Source organism: Prinia subflava, chromosome 25, assembly GCF_021018805.1.
Source record: "Prinia subflava isolate CZ2003 ecotype Zambia chromosome 25, Cam_Psub_1.2, whole genome shotgun sequence".
Lineage (NCBI taxonomy): Eukaryota > Metazoa > Chordata > Aves > Passeriformes > Cisticolidae > Prinia > Prinia subflava.
Window position 1 is genome coordinate 4,509,700 of NC_086271.1, and position 26,955 is coordinate 4,536,654.

The 26,955-nt window shown below is 42.6% G+C and overlaps 1 protein-coding gene across 1 annotated transcript in view; it reads right to left on the minus strand.

The window, feature by feature from the left end:
- Positions 1–26,955, minus strand: part of FCHSD2 (FCH and double SH3 domains 2) — a 120,993-nt gene that overhangs the window by 13,482 nt on the left and 80,556 nt on the right. Inside the window, exons 9-12 of the mRNA XM_063419352.1 lie at positions 19,988–20,110; positions 15,766–15,861; positions 7,213–7,329; positions 6,414–6,518 (exon numbers count right to left, since the gene is read on the minus strand). Coding sequence (XP_063275422.1) covers positions 6,414–6,518; positions 7,213–7,329; positions 15,766–15,861; positions 19,988–20,110 — 441 coding nt within the window. The remainder of the gene's footprint in view (positions 1–6,413; positions 6,519–7,212; positions 7,330–15,765; positions 15,862–19,987; positions 20,111–26,955) is intronic.

The window sequence follows — 26,955 nt, forward strand, 5'->3', positions numbered from 1 at the left end:
AGTCTCACTGCAGGACCAACATTTTCCTGTGTAACAGCAAAATTGCTGTTTACATTCACCAATTACTGGTTAATAGCTCAGGACTGGGTATTTTTACACTGATTAAAAAACCATCAGCCACCCACAAAACGCACAAACTCTTCTGTGGGGTTCCTGCTTCTCTGAGCTGTTCTTTCTGCTGGGAGGATCTAAGAAGATGAAAGGAAAAACCACCCAAGTTTTAGAAAATATAAACACTGTTATCTATTCCTCACATACCTAACCTTGCTCCACATGGGAGATGCAATAATTTTGTTTATTTACTGTTCCAGCCTTAATTAAGCAATGGTTTTAGACCCACAGCTCACTCAAGATGAAGATACACAACTGCTTTGCAAGGCAGGGAAATGAAACCCTGCAGGAACATTACAGAGCTGTTCCCAGGAGAGAAAAGGACTGGAAAAAAAGGTGTTGGGGTGAAAACCACATAGAAATGCAGCAAATGTTACCCCTTCGATATTCTGGTTTAGGTTTTTGTTAAAACCAGTTTTAAATGGATTTTCCTGAAAGCAGAGTTGCTTTACCTGCCATGGCTTTTCAAGGTGCAGAACAAACCCTGGGCCTTGGCCCAGATTTTTTTTTTCTCCTGAAGAATTCAGAATTATTTCTTTTACACAAAAGTTGTACTTAGGAGCTTGGTCAGATACTAAAATCAGATGAAATTAGAATTATGAGGAGACCCAAACCATCTTCTGTGAGAAATGTTGTATTCTGCTGCACTGGTTTTTTAGTGGCAGGAAAAAAAATCATAGAATCAAAGAATCCTGGAATCATTTAGGGTAGAAAATCCCTCTAAGATCATGGAGTCCAGCTGTTCCCCCAGCACTGCCAAGGCCACCACTGACCATGTCCCCAAGTTGTGGGGGACACTCTCAATTGGCAAATTCTTTTAGCCAGGAAGAAATCAACGTGGAAAGATTCTGACAAAACATTCTGGAAAGTAATTATCTGTATTTCTGTCCCCACTTAGAAACACTTTTTGTGGAAATTCTAGGCCTTTTAACTGAAAAAGATATTAAAATGAAATCATTCTCTTTAAGGAAAGTCAAATTCTGGGCCACAAGAATTATGATACAGTGATAGGCAGACATGACTATAAATGAATTTGATTTATAATTAAGTCTTGGAATGCCCTAAACTTCTCAAAACCCAAAGTGAGTCTTATTCCATGTAGTTCACTTTTAAATCACAGCCCTCTGTGTTAAAGTAGGGGTGTATGAGGAGATAAACCAAAAAACTCAACTTGCACTGCCTTGCTGGGGTTTGGGGTGGGAAAATCCAAAGCTGTGGCAAAACCACCCCAACCGAAAAAGATAAATCCTGTCCAACACAACTCACTTAAAATCTGAATCCTTTTTCTGCACTAGGTGGGGAATTAGCTCATAAATTACATTTTCCACCACAATACTGAGTGAGTTTCTTTTCTAAGTGGGAGGTTGGACAGGAGGTTTGCACAGCTATTCCAGCAGTTAATTTATATGCTAAATAATCTACATGGACTGAAATCCAACGAGGTTGTTGGGGTGAAGCAAACAGGAAATGAGGAACTGGCACACATCACACTTCTCCCAAGGGAATTCCAAGGTTAAGGAAACAGAGGGGAAGCTATTCCTGGAGAAGAGTCCACCTGCACAGCTCCAGCGAACTGGCAGATGGGTTTTTCCCAAGCTTAGGGACATAAAACATTAAAGATCCCAAAGTATTTATAGGGTTTAACAAGTAGCTCTCAAGTTGCTGGGAACAGGGCTTGAATGGAAATCACCCAGATTCCGTAAGGAGGTAAGTGTCTGTAAAATGTATGTAAGCAAACATTTATTATCACATTTCTCTGTGGTCCTGGGGTGAACACTGGTTCTTCACAGCAAGAAATATGTTACATTTCAGAGCCAAAATATTCAGTAAGACTTAGGCAGAGGCTGGATTAGAGACACCCCAAAGCTCATCACCTTCAACCATCCCAGGCTGCTCCAAGCCCCACCCAGCCTGGCCTTGGGCACTGCCAGGGATCCAGGGGCAGCCACAGCTGCTCTGGGCACCCTGTGCCAGGGCCTGCCCACCCTCACAGGGAACAATTCCTGCCCAATCTCCCATCCATCCCTGCCCTCTGGCAGAGGAAGCCATTCCCCTTGTCCTGGCATGACCCATCAGGTAAAAAGTCATTCTCGCCCTCACTAAACTGCTTTTCACCAAGAGAGTTTGAAATTGCTGCTCGGTGAATGTCCCTGGGATTGTTCCAGGCCAGTCCCCAATCTGCTGACCTGGAAAGCCCAACAACTCCCACACATCTCCTGCAGGGAAGGCACCTGGTTCCTGCACAGCTCTCCCTGCCTTCGCCTCCTGAGCTCAACCAGAGATGGCATTTTACAAATTCACCTTTCCTTTGGATGGGGAGCCTTATTCCCTGGAAGTGCTCCAGGCCAGGTTGGACAGGGCTTAGAGCAACCTGGGATAGTGGAAGGTGTCTCTGCCCACGGCAGGGGTTGGGACTAAATTGATCCTGAAGGTCCCCTCCAATCCAAACCATCCCGTGGATTCTGCGACTCCACTGCATTTATTTTCCTGAAGCATATGGAATTTGCTTTGTTCCCACTGTGACACAACACAGCAATAAATATCCAGAGCCAAATACAAGGAGAGGGAGAAATCAGCCCCCCACGCACCATTAAAAATGGCCCTACACCTCTGAGCTGATCAAACGGAGTAAACAGCACCGCAATGAGCCTCAACCAGATCCAATCTGGCACAAACACTCTCTGGAGAGCTGTAGATACCCTGATGAGGAGACAAAATGCATCTCCCTATAATTAAGTGGGAATAGGATTAATTGCTGTAGATGCCCAAAGACCTGAGAGCAAATGAGAAACCTCCCACCACCCTGGAGAAGAATCACGTCAGCCCTGAGACAACTGAACTGCTTGGGGAGATCCACGCTGGAGTCTTTGGTCTGAGAGAGGAAAAATGAGGTGAGAAGAAGCAATCTCCTGTGCTGGCACTGCTGAGGCATTGCCAGTCCTGGGGGCAATGGATCCCCAGGACAAGAAGGACACGGAGGGGCTGGAGCATGTCCAGGGAAGGGAACAGAGCTGGGAAGGGTCTGGAGCCCCAGGAGAGGCTGAGGGAGCTGGAAAGGGACTCAGCCTGGAGAAAAGGAGGCTCAGGGGGGACCTTGTGGCTCTGCACAGCTCCTGACAGGAGGGGACAGCCGGGGGGATCGGGCTCTGCTCCCAGGGAATTTCTGTCTCCAGTCACTGAAAAACAAAGGGATTCAGGCAGGGGGAAAATGGAAAGCTCAATTCCTTCCTTCCTTCCTGCTGCTACAGAAATCAAAGCTGAGAACACAGAAGTTCTACTTCAATTACCTGAACTGGGTGAGTGAGTACAGAGCAGCTCCAAGAATGGTTTCTTTTCACAGATTATCAGTTTTCAATATCAATTTCCAAATTCTTAGTTGATCTCCTTTACAGCTGATGTCTGAATTGTGCCACTTTCAGTTTGAAGGAGCACCTTGTGCTCTCAGGGCTTGTCTTTATCAAAGTGGTTCAAGGCTGCTGGGAAAAGGATGGAATCCCTCTGGATCTAAACTCCACAGTCTGTCATTAACTAAAGTCAATTTTACTGCTTTGCGGTGCCAGAGATATTATCACTCAAAATCTAACATAATTTTAACATTTCCTTTAAAAACAAGCAATCAAATAAAACAAACAACAAAAAAATCCAAACAACCCTTTAACAAACACCAAATTTTTCCATTTTAACACAAAAATGTGTGTGCTGGTTATCAGTTGCAGTCATATCTGCCACGTATCACCTGCACAGCAACACTCTGCTGGAATTCCCAATTTCCCCCCAATTCTAATCAAGGAGTTTGCTCCCTGGAAACATCACAAGGAAAAATGGCTGTTATCCCAGGGAGAGGAAGATCAGAAATAACCCACTGAGCTGTGGATGTGCCAATCTGATGCTTTATACTTGTCTTGTAGAAGACAAAAAATAGGGATTCTCCAACATTTCCTGATCCTGAGTGCATTTTTACTCAGCTCCTTTGCTGTATTTTCAAATTACACCTGTTTCCACATCCCTGTACTTGGTCAATCCAGTTCTCCATATGGAACAGCTCCTCAGCTCCTCCCAGGGCTTAGATTTCTCTGAATTCAGGGTCTCCAAGGAAGAGGGCAGTGAGATGAGCACATCTATGCCCAATACACCCTGGAAGAAAAACCCTTTACCAATAAAAATCCTCTCTAAAAGACCTGACTCAGCTCATCCTGTTTTTAAGGCACTGGAGCAATCTGTCAGGGATATAAAATTCCCCAGGGAAAACAGGCAAGTGGAAGATGACCAAACCAGAAAAAACGAATCCCAGTGCGTTTGTGAAGTTGTCTTCCCCTTCAGGAATGATGAGGACAGAAAAGAAGGAAGAAAGTGGATTTGCAAAGGAAAAGGAATGAGTCAAGAAAGCAAAATGGGATAGAACAAGCATAAACATAACAAGTATTTTTAAAAAAATAAAATAAAAATCCCATCTCTGTGTCATCCTCACACACCTTCCGATGTGATACCAGAACAAACCTCACAGCCTCCCTACAGCCTAAATAACTTTTTGCACAAATACCACTCCCCAACCCCACCCTCAGTAATTCCATCTTGATCATTTGCACTTAAAATATGCAGGAATGTTGGTTTTTCACACACTGGAAGGAATTATAATTGCATTCCCAAAGAAAAGGTTTTAGCTCAAAGCTTAGGTTGCTCCTCTCCAGGATTTTATGTGTGCAAAAATCTCTTGTCCAATTTATGCTCTTGAACTCAGTCTTAGAGGAGTGTGGACCAACAGGGCTAAAAGAAAAAGACATTCCCAAGTGGAAATAAAATCTCCCTAAGTTCACTTGTTGGCTTATCTGAAAAAAAACAAAACAAAACAAACAAACAAACAAAAAAAATCTGTATTATAAACAGCTTTGGTGGCAATAGAGAAAAGTCCCACAAAGTGGTTTCCACACCATTCCAAAAGCTCAGGAATAACTTCATGTCTTTAAAATATGCAGCACAAGAGAAAGAATTTGGCAAGAATCCCCCAGTCACTGAGTTTCCTCCTCAAGTACTTGGCACTGGCACCATATTCCCTTGTAAAACAGGGCACACATTAAATGTTGGAAAGATAAGGGATGGCTGAACTCCAGCACAATGGAAAACCAGGAAAATGCACTATTTGTCTGTGTTAGCTAAAACACATGTCTTGGAGAAAATAATATATATCTAAGTCACTCAAGTTCCAGACTGATTTAATTTGTATCTTTTGTAATATTTTGCTGCAAGAACTTTCTCTTTGGCAACTTCTTATCCTGATTTTACTTCTTGCTGCTGCTTTTATCTTTCATCCTTGTAGATTTAATCATTAACTATGTATGTATATACACAAGTATTTTGGAGTGTGGTCTGCTGGAAATAATTTACTCAAAGCAGGTTTTTAAACCACTTTCTGTAAGAATTAAGTTAAAAAAATATATCCTGCATTTGCTTCAAAAAGGGAGCCTGATAGTTCTCCTGCCAGGAGGAGGAAGAATTTTGCTCTATATTTTCTAACCCCTTCACCTGTAAATCACATTCCTAATTACATCAGGTACTCTGAGGTATGAGAAGCACTTCGCTGAAACAATTAGATTTCTTCTACAGTTTTAATTAAGCAACCCACTCATGCAAAACCCAGCAGATCAGATCCTGCTGCCTGCAATGGGGTTTTTCAGTCAGTGGCCATGAAAACAGTTCACTTTTACCAACCCACTGGCACTGCCAGCCAAATAAGTTAATTTTTTCATGAGTCTTAACCCACAACAAGTCTCAAAAACTTCTGTAACCCTTTTAAAACTTCTCACAGTAAAATTAGAGATACAAGGACTATTTCCAATGCTTTCCTATCAACGGTCAGATTTAGTTTCTGCATCAAAACCCACTACAACAGCACATGGCAGCTGCTTCTAGAACCTAAAAAATATACAGAGGAGATAAAAATCACCATTTTCTGGTATTAATGCCTCCAAGAAGAAGGAAATCAGTAAAAACAATGAGGCTTTTTCAATCTGTTTCAGATAAAGCCCCTAAATATAGAGATTCTTGACCTTTGACAGTGAGAAATGCAGCAAGAGAACTCACTCTTCATCAGGAGGTGTTTTTAGTATCATTCTTCCGATCTGGAGTTTGATGAAGTTCATTCAGTGATTTGATAAATACCAAATGAAGGGGAAAAAAACAACATCTTAAAATTCCCTGATTTTTGATGCTAAAAATACCCATTTCCATCAACCAAATGACACAGCTGTACCAAAGATGTACCTGTGGGAAGGAGGTGAAAATGCCAGAAGAGTTCCCTTTCTTACCTCAGCCTTGCGAATGCTCTCCCTGGCTTCATCTATTTTCTGCTCCAGCTCCGCTCGGGTCTGCTCGGACATCACGGGCCCGTGGCATTCCAGCTCCTCCAGGGTCTGCCAGGAACAAGGAAACACAGCAGAGGTGCAGCAAATGCCAAAGCCAAGCACTCGTGACAGTCAGGGGAGTGAGTGTTCCATGGCACGCTGGGGATGAGCAACAAAGGTCCATCCCAGGAAATAAAAGGTGATGACTAACTCTGGCAGTGGAAGGCATTCCCTGTGCCCTTGCATGCCATCTCTTGTCCCAAGTCCCTCTCCAGCCGTCTTGGAGCCCCTTTAAGCCCTGGAAAGTGCTCTGAGGTCTCCCTGGAGCCTTCCCAAAGATGTCAGAGCATTCTGGATGTTGTTTTTCTCCAGCTGATGCTGTGCTCCGGGGTTGGAATTGTACGGATGACCGGGAAACTGGGCAGGGTGTGGTGAAAGCACAGCAGGCTCCTTCATGGCCACATTTTTTGGGGGAAGAGCAAGGAACTTGGGTATTTATTCTCCCTCCTAAAAGACACATTCAACACATTCCAAAATGCAGCTGCCTGACTGCCAAACTCAGCCCTTGGCTCTTCGGAGCTGAGCCACGGGCATAGAAACAAATTTATCGATTCACATCTAATTTTCTGCTTTCGCATTAGATTTAACGGCCAATTCCTCACGGATTTTCCTGCTGTGGAACAGCCCCGTGGGTGCAGGCCCCAGGTGGCTCCCTGGTGCCTGCAGCACTCCTGTCCCCAGGAAGGTCCTGTCCCAGGCGTACCCGCTGGCTGTGGACGATGTTCTTGTGCTCGCGCGCCACCCGCGTCGCCCATTTCCGCGCCTCCTTGTTCAGGCTGTGCTCCTCGGTCGTGCCCGTCTCCGATTCCAGCTGGCGGCTCTGGAACAGGGAAAAGGGAGGGAGTCAGCACGGCCCAGACCCCGGGACACCTCTGTGTTCACCCACAGGGGAACTCTGTGCTACATTTATCAGCCTGGGATCTTGGTTCCTGTGAAGCAAGGAAGGTGTGACAGGAACTTCCTGGTGAACTTTGGGATGGGACCAGGTTGTGGGAAGGCAACTCCAAAAGCCAAAAGTTGACAAGAATTCAATTCCCAAAGTAAACAGGCATTACAGGAAGCAAAGATCATGGAATCATGGAATGGTTTGGGATGGAGGAGAATTTAAAAGCCCATCCAGTGCCACCTCTACCATGGGCAGGGACATCTTCCACTGTCCCAGGCTGCTCCAAGCCCTGTCCAGCCTGGCCTTGGACACTGCCAGGGATGGAGCAGCCACAGCTTCTCTGGGCACCCTGTGCCAGGGCCTCAGCACCCTCATGGGGGCCAATTCTCTCCTAAAGATAAAAGGTTTATTGTGTCCAAGGGGCTCATTCTTTGTAAACTGTGATCAAACCACAAAGCCCTCAAATATTTTGGTACAGCACGGCAGTTTCTGTCCAAAAATGTTTGTGTCTGCAAAACAGAGACTGAAATTTCCAATCACATTTCTGATACTGTTCCATCTTAGTCCTGCTTTTGTTGTGGCAATGACAAAATGTCCCTTTCCAGAAGTTCCAACTAAAGCAAGATGAAATGGTTCTACACTGTCTACAGGCTGAACAGAACAGGAACATTTCCCAGCATGGAATTACTGAAATCATTCCCGATTTTTTCATCATTTCCATTTGTAACAGAGTCACAGAATCATTTGGGATGGGTTCCATCTTTGAAGATATCCAAAAGCTACCTGGATACAGTCCTGGACAACCAGCTCTGGACAAGACAACCTCCAGAGATCCCTTCCAACCTCCACCATTTTTTTTTCCCTGATCCAGTCACTGCGATCCACAACCCCTCTGCACTTCTTTTTATCACAAGTCCTGACATAATCCTGCCCAGCCTCAGAGATCAACCAAGAAAAAGTCCCTTATAAACTATGATCCAAGAAGAGAGAATACACAGAGCTGTTCAAGTGTGAAAGAAATGCTTGTGTCACAAATTTCTCACTCTGTATGGTTCAAAAGACACCATTTTTCTTCATCAGGTGGAGTTTGAAACTAGAGAAAAAGCCCAGAAGGATGAAAAGGTTGTTTGGGCAGGAGAAATCCAAGCTTAGGCATCAGGAAAGGGTAAGAGAGCAGAAAGACATGGAATTATTTTCAGGGTACTGGGAAGCCTCCAGCTGCTGCAGAACAAGAGATGCTGCTATCAGGTATTTTAGCAGGAAAAGTGGAATAATTTGTGTCAGGGAGGGAGGACAGTTCAATCATCCACACCAGCATTTGGCACAGACTGAGGTAAAAGCAAGAGACACCAGGAGGCAAACTGAAAACAAGATTTTTCTAACCTTTAGATTACACTGTCCTTGTGGAAGAGACAAAAAATAACTAACTTCGACTGACAACCTATCAGGGGATGTAATTGAAAAAGAGCAAAATTGGTTCAGCTCGTGAAATTCCTTGCCAAAACTGAACCTGGCCTTTATTGTGAGTGTCTGAAATGCCCAGGCAGTGTTATTTTCCAAGCACAGGGAATTGTCAGGCAAGGTGTGGAGCAGCCCAGAAGAGGAAGAGGAGAGGCACAGGCATGGGGCCAGCGCTGGGATAATTAGGTAGGAGAAAGGTGAAGCTTGAAGGTGAGGATCTTTTCACCCATCCCCCTGATTTGTTTAGTACATTAGCTTTTCCTGAGGTAGAATTAGAGAATCATGTTCCTTCATTATTGACTTCTTTAAAGATCTGTTAAGCTACTCCACTATAAACCTGAAGAAGACAACATATGGATTTATTTAGGCACATCCAATCCTTAAGATAACATTTCACCTCAGTTTTTCCAAGTTTATCATACAGCTTCTTCCACAGCTTCACCTGTGCCCTAACCTGAGCATAATCTTTGACATTCCCCCTGCCCTCTGAAGCATCCAAGAGTGAAACAACATATTTTCAGTGTTTCCACTGCTCTTGCTCCTAGTCAGCAGCTCATTTTCATATGGAAAGACTTTTCAGTCACTTGATAATCTTCTCCATTACCCCAAGTGTGATCTTGGGTTTGAGTCTATTTATCAAAAGCAAAATGAATGAGGACTTTGTGGCTGCTCTTTCAGGCCTACTAAAAAATAAAGGAATTTTGTAGGAACAGGCTTGTACTAGTTATTTATAAAGCAGTATTGCACCCAGGCAGGCCTCACTCTTGTTTAAAGGTCTAAAAATAAAACAAAATAAAAATGTGGCAATGAAAAGCCTTAATTCTGTCCCTTCAGGGAAAGACAGACTGGACAGGAACATGAAGAAAATGAAAACGCAGCTGCCATTAAAATAGGTGAGAAGAAAGGAGCTAAACCAGGTTTATCTGCTGTGGACAATAAAGTCCCAGTTGTAGGGAGGAAGGAGACTGAAGGGTCTGATCCTGACCTGATTCACTCCATGAAGCTGAAGCGTTCTCAGGACTGGAACCTGGTGGTGCCAAGACGTCCAATGACTCAATTTAACCTCTTCCAAAAAGAGAGGGAAACCAAACCCACTCTCCGTGGCCAAGGAATGGAGAGCCAAAAAACCTGAGCTAAACATAGATGGACACTCTGCTGCTCCCTCAGGGCTTGGATTACAACAAAAACAGTGTTTAGTGCTAAAAATTCGATCAGCAAACCAACAGAAACTTCTGGATGGCTCCAAGCAGCTAAAAAGCTTAGGGGAAGCAATGCTGTTTCTTAAATTAACAAAAGCATTCAGGCTGTAGACAAATGTCCCTTCTCCATTTGGGTCTGAAATGTTGGTGCAGGTGCAGGATTTGCCTCCCAACAGGCCAAACTCAGCCTGTATTCTTATTTATCCCGTTATATCTGGATGCAGATGGCACAGAGCTGTCTTGAAAGCAAAAAAACCCCACTGGCTCTCGAGCCTCAAAGTTCCTTATTTTTGTGGCTGAGGCCCAAAAAAGTTCACTTCCAGCAAGGCAAAAAGCAGGCAACATTTACTGCATGCAAAGCACCGATGTAAAATACATCTAAAAACCAGGCATTTCTTTTTAAAAGAGGTGAAAACAAGAAGTTTCCATGCCAATGCTGCAGAACAACACTCTGGGGAGGAGGAAGGAACACACATGACATTTTTCACACAACTCACTGCTAAACTCAGCAGTTCTGAGAAAACCCTGAGCCAACTTTGGGGCTCCTTTTAGTCTGTTCTTGCTGAACTCATTTGATTTTAATTTAGCCAAGAGTGAGCTGGGCTGACTCATATTTCACTCAACTTCCAACACCTCAAACTGGACACGCCTCATCTTTAAAAATTAAAGTTTTTTGCATAAAGGGTTTTTTTTTCCCCCCTCAGAATAACAAAAAAGGACTTAAATCCACTATTATGATTATCACATGTATGTTACAATAAGACTAAATCCCAGTCAACCTATTATTGCTGCTTTATAGAACCACATGCTGCTTTTTAAACTAACAAATTTATAATATATTATTAATACTAGACAATATTATATTAATCTAATAAACTGATGAGGGGGCTGCAGAAGGAAAAGGAACATCTGACTGGGCAGGGATTTTTTTGTTGTTGCTTGTTTTGGTTTGGGTTTGGAGGGGTTTTTTGTTTGTTTCAGGTTTTTTGGTTTTGTTTTTGAAGTCTAGAATCTTAAAAGTATTGATTTTTATTAAATATCACTGATCAACACAGCTTTGTTATTCCCAGGCCTTGATGTTTGTTAAAAACTTCTGTTGTAGACAAGAGATGAAAAGCACAACCCTTTTTTAAAATTAATTTGAACCTCATTTATTTTTAAAGGTTTTGATTGTTCTCACTGAAATTAATCTTGAAATTAGAGTGCAGAGTATTTTTGTTCGTTTACTTCTATTCTCACCCTCATAATTATCCTCATTTGCCTCACAGCAGCTGCATTCCCAGCCAATTCTTCCAAAAATCTATTACAATTAGAAATATGGAGAAATTGCCCTCATTAGCTAACCAAAAGCAAAAAACCTGACTTTTAAAATCGAGTTTGATGCAAAAAAGGAGATTTTTTAGATATTTTCAATGCAATATAAACAAATTTGTAGTTCTTAAGTGGCCACTACTTTCAAGTGCAACTTCTGCTCTCTGATCTTCACTGCTAGAAAACACCCAGAGCTTTGCTTAAACTGTTTCCTGATTGTAAAACCCCAAGAATCCTAACTGTGTGCTCTCTAAATTAAAATTAGGTGGTGAAAATGAAAATAAAATCAACTAGGCAGTGTAAATTAAAATAAAATCCATTAGGTGGGGAGCCAATTTCAGCTTAAGAGAAAATCAGAAATGATCCTCATATTCAACCTAAGCTAAGTCTCCAAAACGTTATTTTTTCTTCAGTATCAACCTCAAATATAGATATTAGATCTCAGATCTTATTTTTAGCACAACTGGGGTGGGAGGGATTAAATAAAATCAGTTTTAGACAAGCACAAGATGGGTCAAGTCACAGAAGGAAGGCAGAGCTTTGCCCACTCACACCCACTGATCATTTCTTAACCTGAATGGCTGTAATTCTCCTCAAAAAGAATTCCTAATACTGAATAAAATGACATCATTACTTCCCTGTAATATATATTTAGCCTCAAAAAGGTTATACTTAAAACCAGTCTGTTCTGGTATTAAAAGGTTGATAAAATTAAACAATAACTTTAATTTTTTGGTTTTTTTAGATTTAACATCAAGAAAGTTATACTTAAACTCGGTCTGTTCTGGTATTAAATGTAGAGACCACTGCAAATATAGAAATATGGGCCCTTTTTGTATTTGTTTATGCAACTTACATAAAATTCCTTCACAGAAGATGCTGAGAAATTCCATGATATTCTTCTGAGACTGCAGGGAAATTCACTTTTATTTTCAGAATCTACCCATAAAACAGCCAAGTTAAGTGGGGTGAAACTGCAAAACTTTCCAGTGAACTTCCTGAGGTGTTTTTGTGCAAATTAAGAGGAGAAAAAAGAGATTATTTTCATGTCAAGAAGCTGTGGGAGAATCAGCTGGGCCACTGCTTTTCCTCATGTTCTCTGAGGAAACAGAGACTGAAAAACAGGAAAAAGCCCCCAAAAATGAAACATCAGCTTTTCAGGACCCTTCTCCTCCTGTTCCAGGGACACTTTTGTGTCACCTGCCTCCTTTTCTCACGTGATAACCCCGGGATGAAGGAAAAAGCAGCTTTTCCAAACAGGAAACAGAGAAAAGCTGGCGAATTTCCTTTCTCCTCTGCCCTGTTCTCGTGGCTTATCCGTGAGCACAGGGACAGCGTGTTTTCCACACACTGGATTTCTGTGGAATTAATGAATATCCCTCTCCTCATGGGAGGATGGGGGATGATTAAACTGTGCAGTATCACAGCAGCCTCTGGGGAAGGCCAGGATGTGCTGACTGCATTTCCTTGGGAGGATAAAGGTATTTTAAAAGACTCTTCCCCATTCTCGACTTTGCTGTCTATAAATCCATGTTGGGAATTCATTTCTGGAGAGGATTAAAGCTTGATAGGAACTGATCAATCATTTCTTTCTGAATATTTTTAAAACAAACCATTTCTTTAAGGGTAAGTAGTTTGTATTAGGGACTTTTTGAAAACTTTAAAAAAATAAGAATTTATGTTCATCAAAATGAACCAAGGCAATGAAATCATCCAAGTAATTCAGTAACATGAACAACTGATTAAATTTAAGCCCAAATCAGGTTGGTTTTTTTTTTAGATAAAGGAAAATACCTGATTGATGTAAAGCATTTTCAAGTGGTTTTCTCTTTGTGGGCACTCAGAAGTGTACATTTCACAGAGAGCAACTGGGATTCTGGGGATCAAAAATCCTGGAGGTTGATGGGGAATTGTTTCATTCCTTCCATTCTTAGGAACAGACCCTTTTGCAGGCTCTGACTGTGCATGCTGGGATCATTTTGAAAGCAAACTGGGCTGTCCCTGACTCAAGGATTGCACAGAACAAGGTAACAAGCTCCTCTCTTACAAAACACAAGTTTGGGATGGACCACGCAAAAGTGGAATTGACCCCAGAATTCAGATCTCTCCATTCAGAGCTCCACATTCACGTTGTTTATAACATTCTTCCAGCCTCCAGCCCTCACAACACCATTCCAGTAACACTTAAATACTCCAAGTTTTGAGCCCAGTCTCAGTGGATCAGCCTGAAGAAAGCCCACAACTTGTTCTTGGGAAAGGTTAATATTAAACTTTGGCTGAGATGTATTTATGAGTCTTTTTTTTTACTCTGAGTCCTTGGTGTGAAAATTATCATGCAGAACCCACAGAGAGTAAAAGCCAACTGAGAAATCTCTGTAAAACATCCAGAAACAGAACAGGTGGCAAAAGAATGCTTGGGAATTGTTCTCCTGCAATTAAATGCTGCTCTATCAATTAGAAAACACCCAATTTCTGACCAATTCAAAAGCCTGAGCAAGAGCCTTCATTCTCTTGTACTTATTGATTAAAAATGGGATTGCCCAGGCAGGATCCTGTTAGCTGAGCAGAATTACATGGATCATAAAGAAGCACAATTTAATTATTTTGGGGAAAACTGGTTCCAGCCTAAGCAGCTGAAGATGAAAAAGCTGCAGTGCACTGAGGAAATGCAGGAATTCTGCAGCCCAAGCAGGTTAACCAAGCAAAGGAGTGAGGAACTGAGGCATGAAGGATCCATTCATGGCTTCCTAAAAATCCCTGGAGTGCGGCAGCACCGGCAGCACACGTGGACCCTGTGAGGCCACACAAGTGCCACGGCACAGAATCCTGGCACTTCTCACACTGCAGAGTTTAGTGGGAGTGAATTCCAGCTCTCCTGGCCGTGGGATGGCCCTCTGGAAGAAGAGCCCAGTGAAATGAGCAGCAGGGCTGCATTTCATCAGTGCACACTCAGACAACCTTTCCCTCTCACAGAAGAGCAGCCACCAATCACACACAGCACTGCCTTGAGCTGTGAAATTTTAATTCATGCCCCAGCAGATCAGAATATCAATTACAAACCCTGTGCAAGAACACAGGGGAAGCGTGAAGCTGCCCCCCACAAATAACACCCTTAAATTGATTTTCCCTCCTCCTAGTCTCATTGTGAAAAAAGCTTTTTTTTCCATTTTCTGTTTTATATCCATATTGTGCATCCTGTTGCCACCTCTCCAGGGTGTAAATTCAGCGTCCCACATGCACAGGGAGAGCACAGAAACACCCCCAGGTACCTCTGCTATGGTCATTCTCATAGCACTGACAGGTGAGGGCTCAATCTCCACCAGCTGAACTGCATGAAAACTCTGGATGCAGGGAGTGCACAGGGAGGAGAACACGGCAGCAGAGGTTAGACAGGCACAGCAAAGACCAAGAAAGATTCTGCTCACTGTTATCAGCAACAACCTAACATTTATCACAGAATATCCTGACTGGGAAGGGACCCATCAGCATTTTCCAGTCCAACTCCTGGACACCCCAAGAGTCCCACCCAACAGCACCATCCAAACATAGTTGTGGGAATAACTGACTCTTTCTGGAATAAAAAGCAAAATCAGAGTTTGTTAAAAGGGAAGTACAAAGGAGACCCAGTCAGAGATGTCAGGGTGACTGGGAAAATCCCCCTTAGGCAGGTCTTGATCTGAATCCCTTGAACTGCAGATCAGGACTGCCCAAATCAGTTCACTAATGAACTCAAGTCAGAAAAAGTTTATACGTTTTAAAGATCCAAACTTATTTTAAACAGCTGTTTCTTAAAATAACATCAGTAATGTCAATGGGGCATCAAGAATCCACTTTAATCAAGGTGCTGTTTCAAAATGCTCTTACATACTCTGATTCACTCAGTTTTAATGTCATTAATGATTGCTTCGGAAGCAACACAGAAATCAAGATAAGATTTTTGGATATTATTTTGGAATGCAGTGTTTTAACAGTATTATCTTTAGTAACTCTCTATATGTATCTCTAAGCATTCCTTGAGCAATTTAGGTGTGCAGGGACACTTCATTTGGCACAGTTGTAACCCAGTATTAGTGAATTTTATGAGGACCTCACCGGCAGGATAAAAAGGCTACAAAATTTAGTAGGAATTAGGTTGAAAGCAGTGGAACAGAGCACTGTTAGTCACAATCAGGAAGCCAGAAAAAGGATTCTGCTCTTTTGTGGATGATGTAGAGCCAGCTTGATGCCTTTTTTTATCATCACCCACCTCCAGCAACCAGGCCACTCTCCCTTTCTTTCCCAAAAATAGAGCACGAGGTTAAACCAGACTGGGATACCAACGATTCTCTTCCCCATTTACAACAATCTGCTTTAAAATAGAGCAAGATCAAGTAACTGCAGGGATTCTCAGGGCTCTTACAGTGTCACTGTCACTGGGCTGGAACTGGAAGGGCTGAGGTTTGTGGAACACCGAGTTCTCCTGTAGGAACAGCTGGAGGTTGCTGTCCCGCACCACCTGAGGAAAGAAAAAGGTTTGTTTAGACTCCTTGCTTTGTGAACTGAAAAACAGCTGGAGAGCAGAACCAGCACAGTTTCCAACCAAGACTAAACCTGCAGCAGAAGCCTGGGTGCACCAGCAGGGAATTGGGGACCTAAGATGTTCAGAGGCACTGGCAGGACACGCAGTGGGTGACAAGGACCTAAAATATCCCTGTCATTCACCTACAAAATGGGGAGAAAACACCAATTATTAAACAGGCACCCTGTGGTGTCACTGCCATAAATATTTTTCCCTCTTCTTGTGGGTAATTACCTGTGCACTGCTCTTTCTTAAGATGAAAAGTCTTAATTTGGCAGAAATTATTAGATGTGGGAGCTGAAAAGATTATTTGGAATAATGCATCCAAAATCAGTTACAACTTTCATCTCTGTTTATTAAATTGCTTTCAGAGAAAACTCTCCAAGCTTGCATTTTGCTGAAGCAAAACTCCTTCAGCTCCCAAATTTGTTTAATGATACGTTTCAGGCACCATGACACAGATCCCTAAACAAACCTCTTATGCCACAATTTACACAGATTTACAAAGAAATACCCAGTGATTGCAAGATGAAAAAATAGGATCACTGGTTGAAGAACTCTTACAGAGCATTCACTGCCTCAATTGATGAAAAAGCCAAAATTATATCAATTTATTACCAAACTGGGGGTTTACACGTACAAAGGAGATAATAAAGATGGTATTTATCCAGAAATAGCAGCCTTCTGCATGACCAAGAACTCTGTGCTGCATGGACAATGAGAAATAAAACTTGTTCTCTAATGCAGCAAAATGTTGATGCTTGTCACTGAAATACTGAACAGTGAAAAATTAATCTCCAGTTAAAGAAAGTAAATAGTCCTCCAGGGCCAATAATACACTCATCTAAAGCAGAAAAGTACATAATTACTGCTCCAATTTGAGCAGTTGAACATAAACACACTCAAATGGGGAGAAAACAGACAGGGATTTGCATCACGAATTCCCAGAAATAGAAATTCAGAAAATACTAAAGACGGGAACATCTGCAGCTTCAGAGGATGCTCAGCACTGATCTGGCATCAAAATCATTTAATTTAACTCAAAATAATTTAATTTAACCAGCTATTCCACTGAATTGTCCTTTAGATCCATGTGAACACTGACCACAGCACGCAACCCTGGCCCATGCCAAATATGTGGAACTGTTTTAACTTCAATTAGGAGGAAAAAAGAAAAAAACCCACAAATTAAGATACTGAAGATGTGAAAATCTACACAGATATTTTAATGCTCTTTCCCCACAGTAATCTGACTCCGAACAACTCAGTGCAAAGCAGAAAACTCCTTTTTTCAGCAGCACTCCTAGGAGATTTCTCCTCAAAGCTACAAGAAGTGGTTAAAAATGCAAACATTGTTATCAGAATTAAGTGGTTAAAAATGCATCCTGTTACCAGAACAGGAGGCTTGGGAGAATGTGCAAGCCCAGCACACCAAATCCTGCATTTGCACAAAATGTTGGACACTTGATAAAAAGAGAATAAAAGACTCCAAAGCAATACTGTATCCTTGGGATTAAGCTGCAACATTTCCAAATAGATTTCCTGTTATTCAGTAATTAAATCAATGTTCTTACACAGTTTCTTTCTGAAGTCAATGTCAACTGACAGGTTAAAACAGACCTGAAATCAAACATTAAATATATCCCTCATGGAGAAACAAGGCACAGTCAGAGATGTTCATAAAGGAAGTTATTTGCCCTCTTACCAGAAACCTCACAGAAATGTTACTTAAAACAACAAATGGAATTTCAGAAAATGTTCTGAAGAAAATCAGCTTTTTTCCCCAAAAGAGAAGTGCCAGAAGTGCAAGTCTTGACTACGACTGTTCAAGTGAAAAGCAACTTAAACTGCATTTTGATACAATCACAGTCCCAGACCGGTTTGGGTGGGAAGGGACCTAAAAAATCACCTCATTCCACCCCTGCCATGGGCAGGGACACCTCCCACTGTCCCAGGCTGCTCCAAGCCCTGTCCAGCCTGGCCTTGGGCACTGCCAGGGATCCAGGGGCAGCCACAGCTGCTCTGGGCACCCTGTGCCAGGACCTGCAACCCTCACAGGGAACAATTCCTTCCCAAAATCCCATCTAAACCCACCCTCTCTGGGGTCAGTGTTCCCATTCCAGTATCAGAGGAATAACAAGGGCCACCCTGACCCATGGGTAATAAAATCTCCAACAAACAATGATAAAACTATGAAAAAACCTGCATTTAATACAGAAAATCTGGTTTTCAGCTGTTTCCCTCAATCTGCATCACATGAGGCGAGAGCCAGCCCTGCCCATCCAAGGAGCCATCCCTGGCACTTGTGGGAAGCAACTTGTGTCCTCCTAGAGCAAATACAATTTAATTCCATCCTGAAAACAGAAATACAGTTCAGATGGAAGAGCAAAAATATTCCTCCCCATGACCTGAAGTGTCTCTTCTAGGCAGAGCCTGCCAAGCTTGTACTGCAAACTAACAAAGAACAGGTGAAGCATTCAAAACCCCCAATAAATATTTAAAACCTTGGCTTTGATGACAGGTTTGTTTTAAATTGCTAACAAATTTATTACATGTTTAACAACTCAAGCTGCTTTTGAAAGACACAGATGGGTTTTGGTGAAGAGAAAATGTTGGTTTGGTTTTTTTTTTTTCTAGATTCTTTTTTTGGGCTGATTACTGCAACCTGGACCTGTTATGGAAAGAAAGGATAAGCAAAGCCTGTGGAAAAATCCACCAGTCAATATATTCAGAGCGAAGCACACATTTTCACTAGCAAAGCAACACAAGTTTCTCTTCTCCATATCCCTGAAGCACAAGGAGAGAAGCAAACAGAGTTGTAGGAACCAGTTGTAAAAGCCCTGCTCAGACCTGCCAGCTGGATTTACATTTCTGTCCCTTCTCCAGGCACTGTGCCCACGGAGTAAAGCACAAACCCAACTCACACACACAGCCTGTGTAAAATCAGCCAGACCTGCAGCTCCCTGGCCTGGCTAGCACAAACCAGCCCGACCTCAGCACACACAAATGTCTGAGGAAAGGATTCCTACTCCAAGGAGCTGCTTGGATATGGCAGCTGAGCATGGGATCAAAGTCTGAAGCAGGCAGCTCTCTGAGCATTTTAAACACAAAGGATCTGATACGACAGTGAAAAATTAATTATGCAGGCATTATACACAAGGCTGTTTAGCTAACAGATTCCAAGCCAGCATATTGGGGAAGGTATTTGAAGCGGACCTGAATAATACACCCCTAGGTAAATTATTGAAAGTCCTTCTACAACTGAAGAGAAAATGATATTTTGATTATTTTTACAGTTGCTGCCAAGTGAATTCAAAGCTGAGGGTGAAGCCCATTTTTCATGCCCTCACTTTAGATCTCTGAAGGTGTGAGATCACTCGCTTGGAGGTAAATAAGGAATGTGTTAAATAAGCTTTTGCTCCACATCTCTGTGTGAAGGAGCTCTGTTTCTGGGTGGGTGGGGAAGGTAAATGTATAAAGGAATATTATGACTGCACCAAAGCAGCTTTTCTGAGCTCAGTAGCAATTTTTTAATTTTTTTTTTTTTTTAGGCCAGCAGATGAATTATTTAAGTATCAAAATTACCCTGGAAGCGATCACACCTCTCTCAGCCTGGCTGCTCGACAAAGCAAACAAACCATGTCTATGACAAGGCTCTAATTTGTTTGCTGTGTTTGCCACTCTTAATTCCAGGGAGAAAACAGCGCAATCGTTTGGATTTTAAGCTGTCAGACAATTATTGAGAAATGATCCAAGCAGTTTCCCAGGGCTTGGCTCCAGATTACACCACGCAGAACCCTCAGCTGCAATGTCCCCTCCCAAACGTGCAGGGTGAGGAGAACTGAGCATCTCTGGATATAAATGCACTCAGAGGAAAGCAGTCTGGGTGCCAGGGAAAAATCCTCCCCAAGAAAACTGGTGTCTTTTAACTTGATACCACTCAGGAGCAACCAAAACCATCAACCCTTCAGTTTTATCAGGATTTTAGAAGCAAATCTCAGGCCTGGGGCTTCGTCCACGCTGCAAGGATTCAGTCACAGAGGATCACCTAGTTCAAACTTACCCTGCTGGAAGTCTCCAGTAAAAACTGGAATGTGTTCTGTACAGCTTGGCACGTCTCTAGTTCAGTCCTGCTGAATGCCATTAAATAATCCTTAAGGTGATCATATATATTTCCATCAAGGGCCTGCACGAGGGAAAGAAACAAAGAAAATCAGGAAAAGAGGGAAGTAGCTCTGATAAATATAAAATATATAATTTATCAGTATTCACGCTGGGACTTGCAGGATGCTCCCAGCATTTTTTTCAGCAGATTTACACCTGTGAGGAGCAGACTCCATTAGATGGCAGCACACAGCACTGCAACAACATCCCTGTGTTCCATCCAACTGTTCCCATGGGCACAGCAGCTCCGGGAGAGGGAATGTGCCCAGGGAGATGTCACTGGGGCAAGGAGGACACCCAGGAACTGCAAGGCCACGGGGTGCTGCCAACCAGAGCATTCCTCGAGGAATGGTGCCAGGACACTCAACATCTGGATGTGGCACATCTCCAGCTGTTTGCTTACCAAAAACAGCTGAGCAATAGCTGCCACTTCACTTTGTTTCGTGCACAGAAATAACAAATAAGTGACAAATTTATCCCAAATGTAGCAGTGAGAGTGAAGTTCAAACCCCAAGGCTGTGTTGTAAGCAGAGCTGTAAAATCACACCACACAGCAAAGGTTACACAAGTTCTGTGTTAAATACGACTTAGCAAGTGACTGACAATGTCACTTAAATATTTAACTCAAGATGTATTTAAATATATATGATACAGATTTTAAATAGGTCATATTTCACAGATATCCATTTAAACAGTGTATTCATGGAAACCGTGCACACTCCATTTCAACAAACTCAAGAATGTGTTTCTGTAGAAAATTACATTTGATTATTTAAATCATTTTGAAAATTTGAGGGGGAAGAAAAGAGTGAAATTGTGCAAGACTTCAGGAATAGTTTCTGCCACTGAAAAATCAAGCCCAGTGTTTAAGATGAGGGGAACAGACACAATAAATCAGACACAAATCCTGGAAGTGTCCAAGGCCAGGTTGGACACAGGGGCCTGGAGCAACCTGGGATGGTGGAAGGTGTCCCTGCCCATTCCCAGGGGTGGAACTGGATGAGCTTTAAGGTCCCTCCCAAACCATTCCATGATTTTATGAAATCCCTCAGAACTTAGGAAGAACAGAAGAGATCTTCCTTCTGTAAAGTTCTGCCAGCAGCACACAGCTACCTTCAGTGAGGGATGCTTTGAGGAGATAATCAAATTGTGGGACTGGAATTCAAACTCTGATATCCCAAATCCACTTCACACTTCACTGTTTTCTTCATCCTCCATCTACCAAGCGTAAAGGAATCTTTAGCAGAGGCAGATTGTTTCCTTCAGCCTTACACATTAAACCTGCCTCAAACTTCATAGTTCTATGGCCATCAGGAAGCCATCGTGCCAAACCAGTGGCAAACTGGGAATTCCTTTGAACATTCCCTGTGCTTTTACCCCTGAAGGGACGAGCCCACGGTGCCACACCAGTGCCAGAGCCACCACCCCACTCCTAGGGCACTCATTTCCACATCCAACACAGGCAGCCCCAGCAGCAGCTCAGCCCTGTGCTCACAGAGAATACAAATGATGGCTAAAATTGCCAAGAGTGCCTGTGCTCTCCCTGGGGGACCACAGGAAGCCTCAAACTCCCCCAAAACAGAATTGTCAACTCTCATCTGTTCCTAAAGCTTTTCAGCTCAAACACCAGGGCTGGAGCGCAACTCTGCTAAGAAATGTAAATAAACAATTTCAATCTGGCAAAGCAATTCTAAGCACTCCGTTTGCAAAGCAGCTGTGAGTTTTTTTCATCCCACGATGCCATAAACGAGCATTTCACAGCTCCCTATCAAACCCAAATGTTGTCTTTATGTCAAACCCCACACGAAGGGTTTGTGTCACTACATTTACGTCTTCAACGCCGAGATCTGCGTTGGGTTTTGACGCTCTGGGTGCTCCGCAGAGCCAGTGGAGGGAGAGAAGTTGGTACTTGTGTGCTGTGATTGATCCCTCTCCAAGATAGATGGCTAAAATAGGTCAGCTGAGAGGCAGGGTGCCAAGGGCCTATTCCTCTCCACTGACCGTAAATAGTGCCCCCACAATTAGCTCAGACAGGCACGTCAGGCACACACAGCCCAGCCCCACACGTGTTTATCCCCTCAATTATCATCCACGCAGCACTGGGCATTAATTCATGTCCAGCTGCAGTCTGGACATGCAGTATTTTTTTCAATATTCAAGGAATATTGAAAAAAAAAATTAAAAAAGAGGAAGAAATATTAACTTCATTATTTCCCCCCCTCCTCCTTGCAATGACCACAGCTCTGCTGAGATGCCACAAACCCCTCACAGTGTGATATAAAAAAATAAAGGTATTTAAGAAAGAACATCAGAGCAAAGTATGGCAAAGCATCAGGGAGCACATGGGTCTGTCAGCATGTGAGAACTGCATTACAGCCTGGCTCCTTTCATTAATTAAAAGCAGTTTCAATATGATGAAGTTGTTAAATACCGATGAGAGCTGCCAGAGCTGAAGTTCTGAAAGTCACTGCAGTATCACACAGGCAGGGCTGAGAAAGCAGCTCCAACACAGGCTGAAAAGCTCCTCGTGGCACAGAAAAGGTGACATCCCATCAGCCACAGGATCTGAGAGCTGGCTGGCTCCAGACTTGCAATAATAATGGATTTATCCCTTCTATAAAATGCTAACTATTACATTGAGTTGGATGTGTTCATATTAAAACAAAAGACTTGACTTGCTGAACTGCAGGATATAAATTAACATTCACGTGGGGTTTTATCAGATGAATCTCACCCACTTCCAAATGCTCTGACCCAAACCACTGAACATCACAGGTTTTGAAAGGAAAACTCTTTTCAAAATTTCTCATCACACAGCTCGAAGGGGAAACTGGAGGAAAAAAAAAAAGAAAATCAAAAAACCCAACACCCATTATTCCTCTACAATGGCTTTTGTTCTCTTTCTGACTCTCCAGAGAGCACTAAATCACTTACTGTATTACAATCCCACTGAAAACCTGTCTTTTTGTCAACTTCAAAAGGAAATCAAGGGTTTTTTTAAAAAAAAAACAAATCTGGCATCAAACCCAAGATAATACAAAGTTAAGTAGCACAAAATTACAATTTCCAAGGATAGAAAAAGTCACTGTTATTTGAGAAATCATTTCTTTACAGCAGAATTGCCATAATAAAGGTGCAAAACTACTTCCCACTGTGTCCAAGTTTGAGACTCTAAAGGCTGGAATTAGGGCTGAGAAGAGCTGAAGCTGTTAATAAACGCAGTGGACACACAAGAAATCCTACACATTAACTCAAACCAATAAAATTATATACAGAGGGAACGGGACAAGAACATTGTTCTGATTTCAACATCCCAGTTTCATGTGCAACTTTGAGAGTTTTTCCCAGAAACAAAACTTCAGTCCCAGTTCAGATCGTAATTTCCAGGAGGTGTTTTATGTTTCCAGAGACGATACCAAACATTTTGGGAATTTAGCTTTAATCATTCTACGTTCTAAGAAAATTCCCTCAAAAGCAAATATGCAAATGAAAGTATTTTAGCTGTTATTAGGCTATTATTATGGGTTGCCTTTGGGAGGCTGTTACTCATTTAAAGTAACATAGAATGTAGAACAGACTCTGTGTAGAATTTTCATCTTCATTTCTGTGCCTGACTTCAAGAGGTCTCTTCAGCTAAAACATTTACAGGTCTCAGCCACACTCCACTTGAAAATTACCATTTCAATGTCTTGGAGAAGACAGAGAACAAGCTGAACTACTCTGTATTTTTTATTTTAAAAGCAAGCAGAAATTAAATATGGAAACTATCTGCCCCACACACAGTGCAGACCAGAGCTTGGTGTGAAGCCACCAAGGCGAGTTTTCCCTGTTATTCCATTTATTTCTGAAATATTCTTGGTATTCTGTTCATGTTTATCTTGCACAGAAACTCCTAAAAGCTGTGCTGAAGCTCTGGGTAATAATTTTACAGTTTAAACTCATGTGTTTGAACTAAACCTCTCATTTAACCACCGGGCATCAAAACCAGTGCTGGGTTAAAACCCCACAATTAAAGGCACACTTTTAAAGCCACGTGGGTTTCACTGACTAATTCACACCAGCCTCATCTGAATCATCACTGCCTAGAAATAATTTGGTATTTGCAAACACACATTTATGTTTTTATGCATTTTAAACTCCCTAACCCCACGCTTGTGATAAGAACCATCATCCTCGAACTGGGGGTGGAACAGGATGATCTTTAAGGTCCCTTCCAACCCAAACCATCCTGTGGCCCTGTGAGATGAAGTTTTTAAGTTCAAAACATCCATCCTGCCCTGAGCTGATGCAACCCAACAGTTTTTGAGGGCTAATTTTGCCACTGAAATCCTCGGCAAAGGCTCCCTGAGCTGCCACCGCTGGGCCGGAAACAATAGGACTGATGTGGAAGGCAAGGAATTTCCTTACATGGGTGGAGGGAACAGCACAGAATTGGAGCTGGCCCTCCCCTGCCTGGGCTGCAGCCTGGAAACAGAGAGATAAGGGAAAGAAATGAGCTGAACAAAAATCATTGTGTTTGTGGAGGGGCAACTTTTCTGTGGAGTCAATGGGATTGCATCCTGGTAATGTGACTTGTTTTCCTGCTCAGGAGTCAAGCTCCCAAATCAAAAGGGAGATCTGTATCACAGATTCCACTCTCTACTTTAGATTTATATTGAAATAATTGTATATGTGAATATATTTACATTAAAAAAGAAAATTAAATTCTTTTACCACGCTTGTTGGTGGTATATGTTTCCTCTCACTTGCATTAAACCCCCTTTTTTATCTATCCCTGATCTGCTTTGCTTTGAAAACCACTTGAAATCCATTAGGAACAGGGACTTGAGTTTTCATCTTTTATTTTCTGTAATATTACTCAAGATCTTTCCTTACTTAAAACTAAAAACCCAACAATCTGAATTGCAGAGCAAACATGCTGAGTGAAACTTTTGGAGTGTTTGTGCTTGAAACTCCTGCCTCCAATCCATTAAATAAACAGAGTGATCTCACGGATGGCACAGGCTGGGAATTTTCAGTTGAATGATTCTGGTAAATGAGATTCCACTGAGGGTTTTAATTTTTACATGTCAGAAAAGATAAAATTAATATTAAAAGGAAAAGGCTGGGGTACAGACAATAATAATTTGTCAACAGGTATTCTTAGAATTAAGGTGTCAACTTTAGTCTTTCTAGGGTGGGAGGTCTCTGTATTTCTGTCCAAACAGAGCAACAAATCTCCTTTTATCTGACAGCGAAGGATAAAGTATTTTAAAACCTCATCTAAAACTCAGAACAAAGTCAAGGGCCCGGATCAGCTGGATTTGCCACACTCAGCACTATTCAGAGCCGTGAAATGGAACAGCACCTCCCAAGGACGTGAGGAGAGGAAGGAAGGAAGGCAGGTCAGGAAAACCCATCCTTTCTGGCTAACAGCTCCATTCCACGGCCATTTTCCTTTAAAAATGCAAACCCCAACTCTTCCCTGGATCGAGGAGTGAGTGCTGGACTTCCTCAGCCTCCAGGGAGAGAGGAGCACCTCGGTTTTAGCTCTGTAAAATCAGGATTTCAGGCTGACAGGAGACCAGTCACAGGCTGCATCCAAAGCAATGCAGGGCTAATCTAAGGCTGCAAAATCATCTGTTTATCAGGATAATCTTACACATCCAAAGGCTGTATTGTAAAGTCTGCTTTAGGGAGGTCCAGATCCAACTCACTCTGAAGTGTCACTACCTCGTTCTGTCTGACAATATCTGAAATCCAGTGAGACCCTCCCCCCTGGAGCACTGCATCCAGATGCAGTCTTTGGCACAGGAAGGACATGGACCTTGGATGCCAACAGGTCTGAGTGAAGAAGGGTTTAAGAGTCCCCACAAAAAGAGCCTCTGTGGCTTCTGCTCCTTCTTGAACTTCCACAGAAAGCAGTTTTAGGGGATTTTTATAACTGTCTTACTACCCTGCTGCTGTCAGGCTTATTAATTTCTCCTGTTTCTTTTTGTTTTCTCTAAACCCACATCCTGCATGACCACATGCTGTTCAGGAGTGCCTTTGCTCAAAGCAGCTCTCAACAAGGAAGCACAAGATACTCCAGGCACGTGCCCACCCTGAGATAGATGAAAAACCAGGAATAAAACCAGCTGATCAAGAGGTAGGAATAGAACACGATGATAGGAATAGAAGTGCCTCTTTAAATTGCCAAGGTTTGATGAAGCTCTGAGTTTTTCCTCTTCTCCCACACCCTGGAGGAGCTCTCACCACGGCAAACGCGGCAACAATGGACACTGGAAGACCACGAGAGCCACAAGTTCCTTTCAGCTGGGTGCCCATGAACACACTCTGCACTTTCCCTTACCCCAGAGCTTTGTGTTTGCTGCTGTCAGGAGTTTGGGGGCTTGTTTGCAAGTTCTTTGTTTGCTCTCATTAGTCACTTGATGATTGTTCTGCACATCATCTTGTTCCTTTACAATTTCGCCAGGGTCATTGTTTTTACTGACAAAACCTTTGTTGTCGGGGCGCTGCTGTCTCCTCTGAGCACAGAAAAATATGGAACAGCCACCAACAGATGCCTGTCACCCTCCCCCAATGCAGGGAAACATCCCTTTAAAGCGAAATTAATGATAATAACAAGATTTGCCTCCACCATCTCAAGGCAGTGCCCTGTAGTTGCCCCATTTTAGGATGAGGAGGGCCTGGGGGGTGAACACAGGCATGGAAGGAAATGCCCTTTATAATTCCTTGTAATTGTCACAAGGCTGGCAGCAGTGAGAGCTACCTGGTGGAGACAGCACTAAACAAACACTCGTGGGTTAAAGGACAATTCCACTGAAATCAGAGAGAACACCTTGATGTGAGACTTCCATAAGCACGGAAAACCAGGTCTTCAAATTC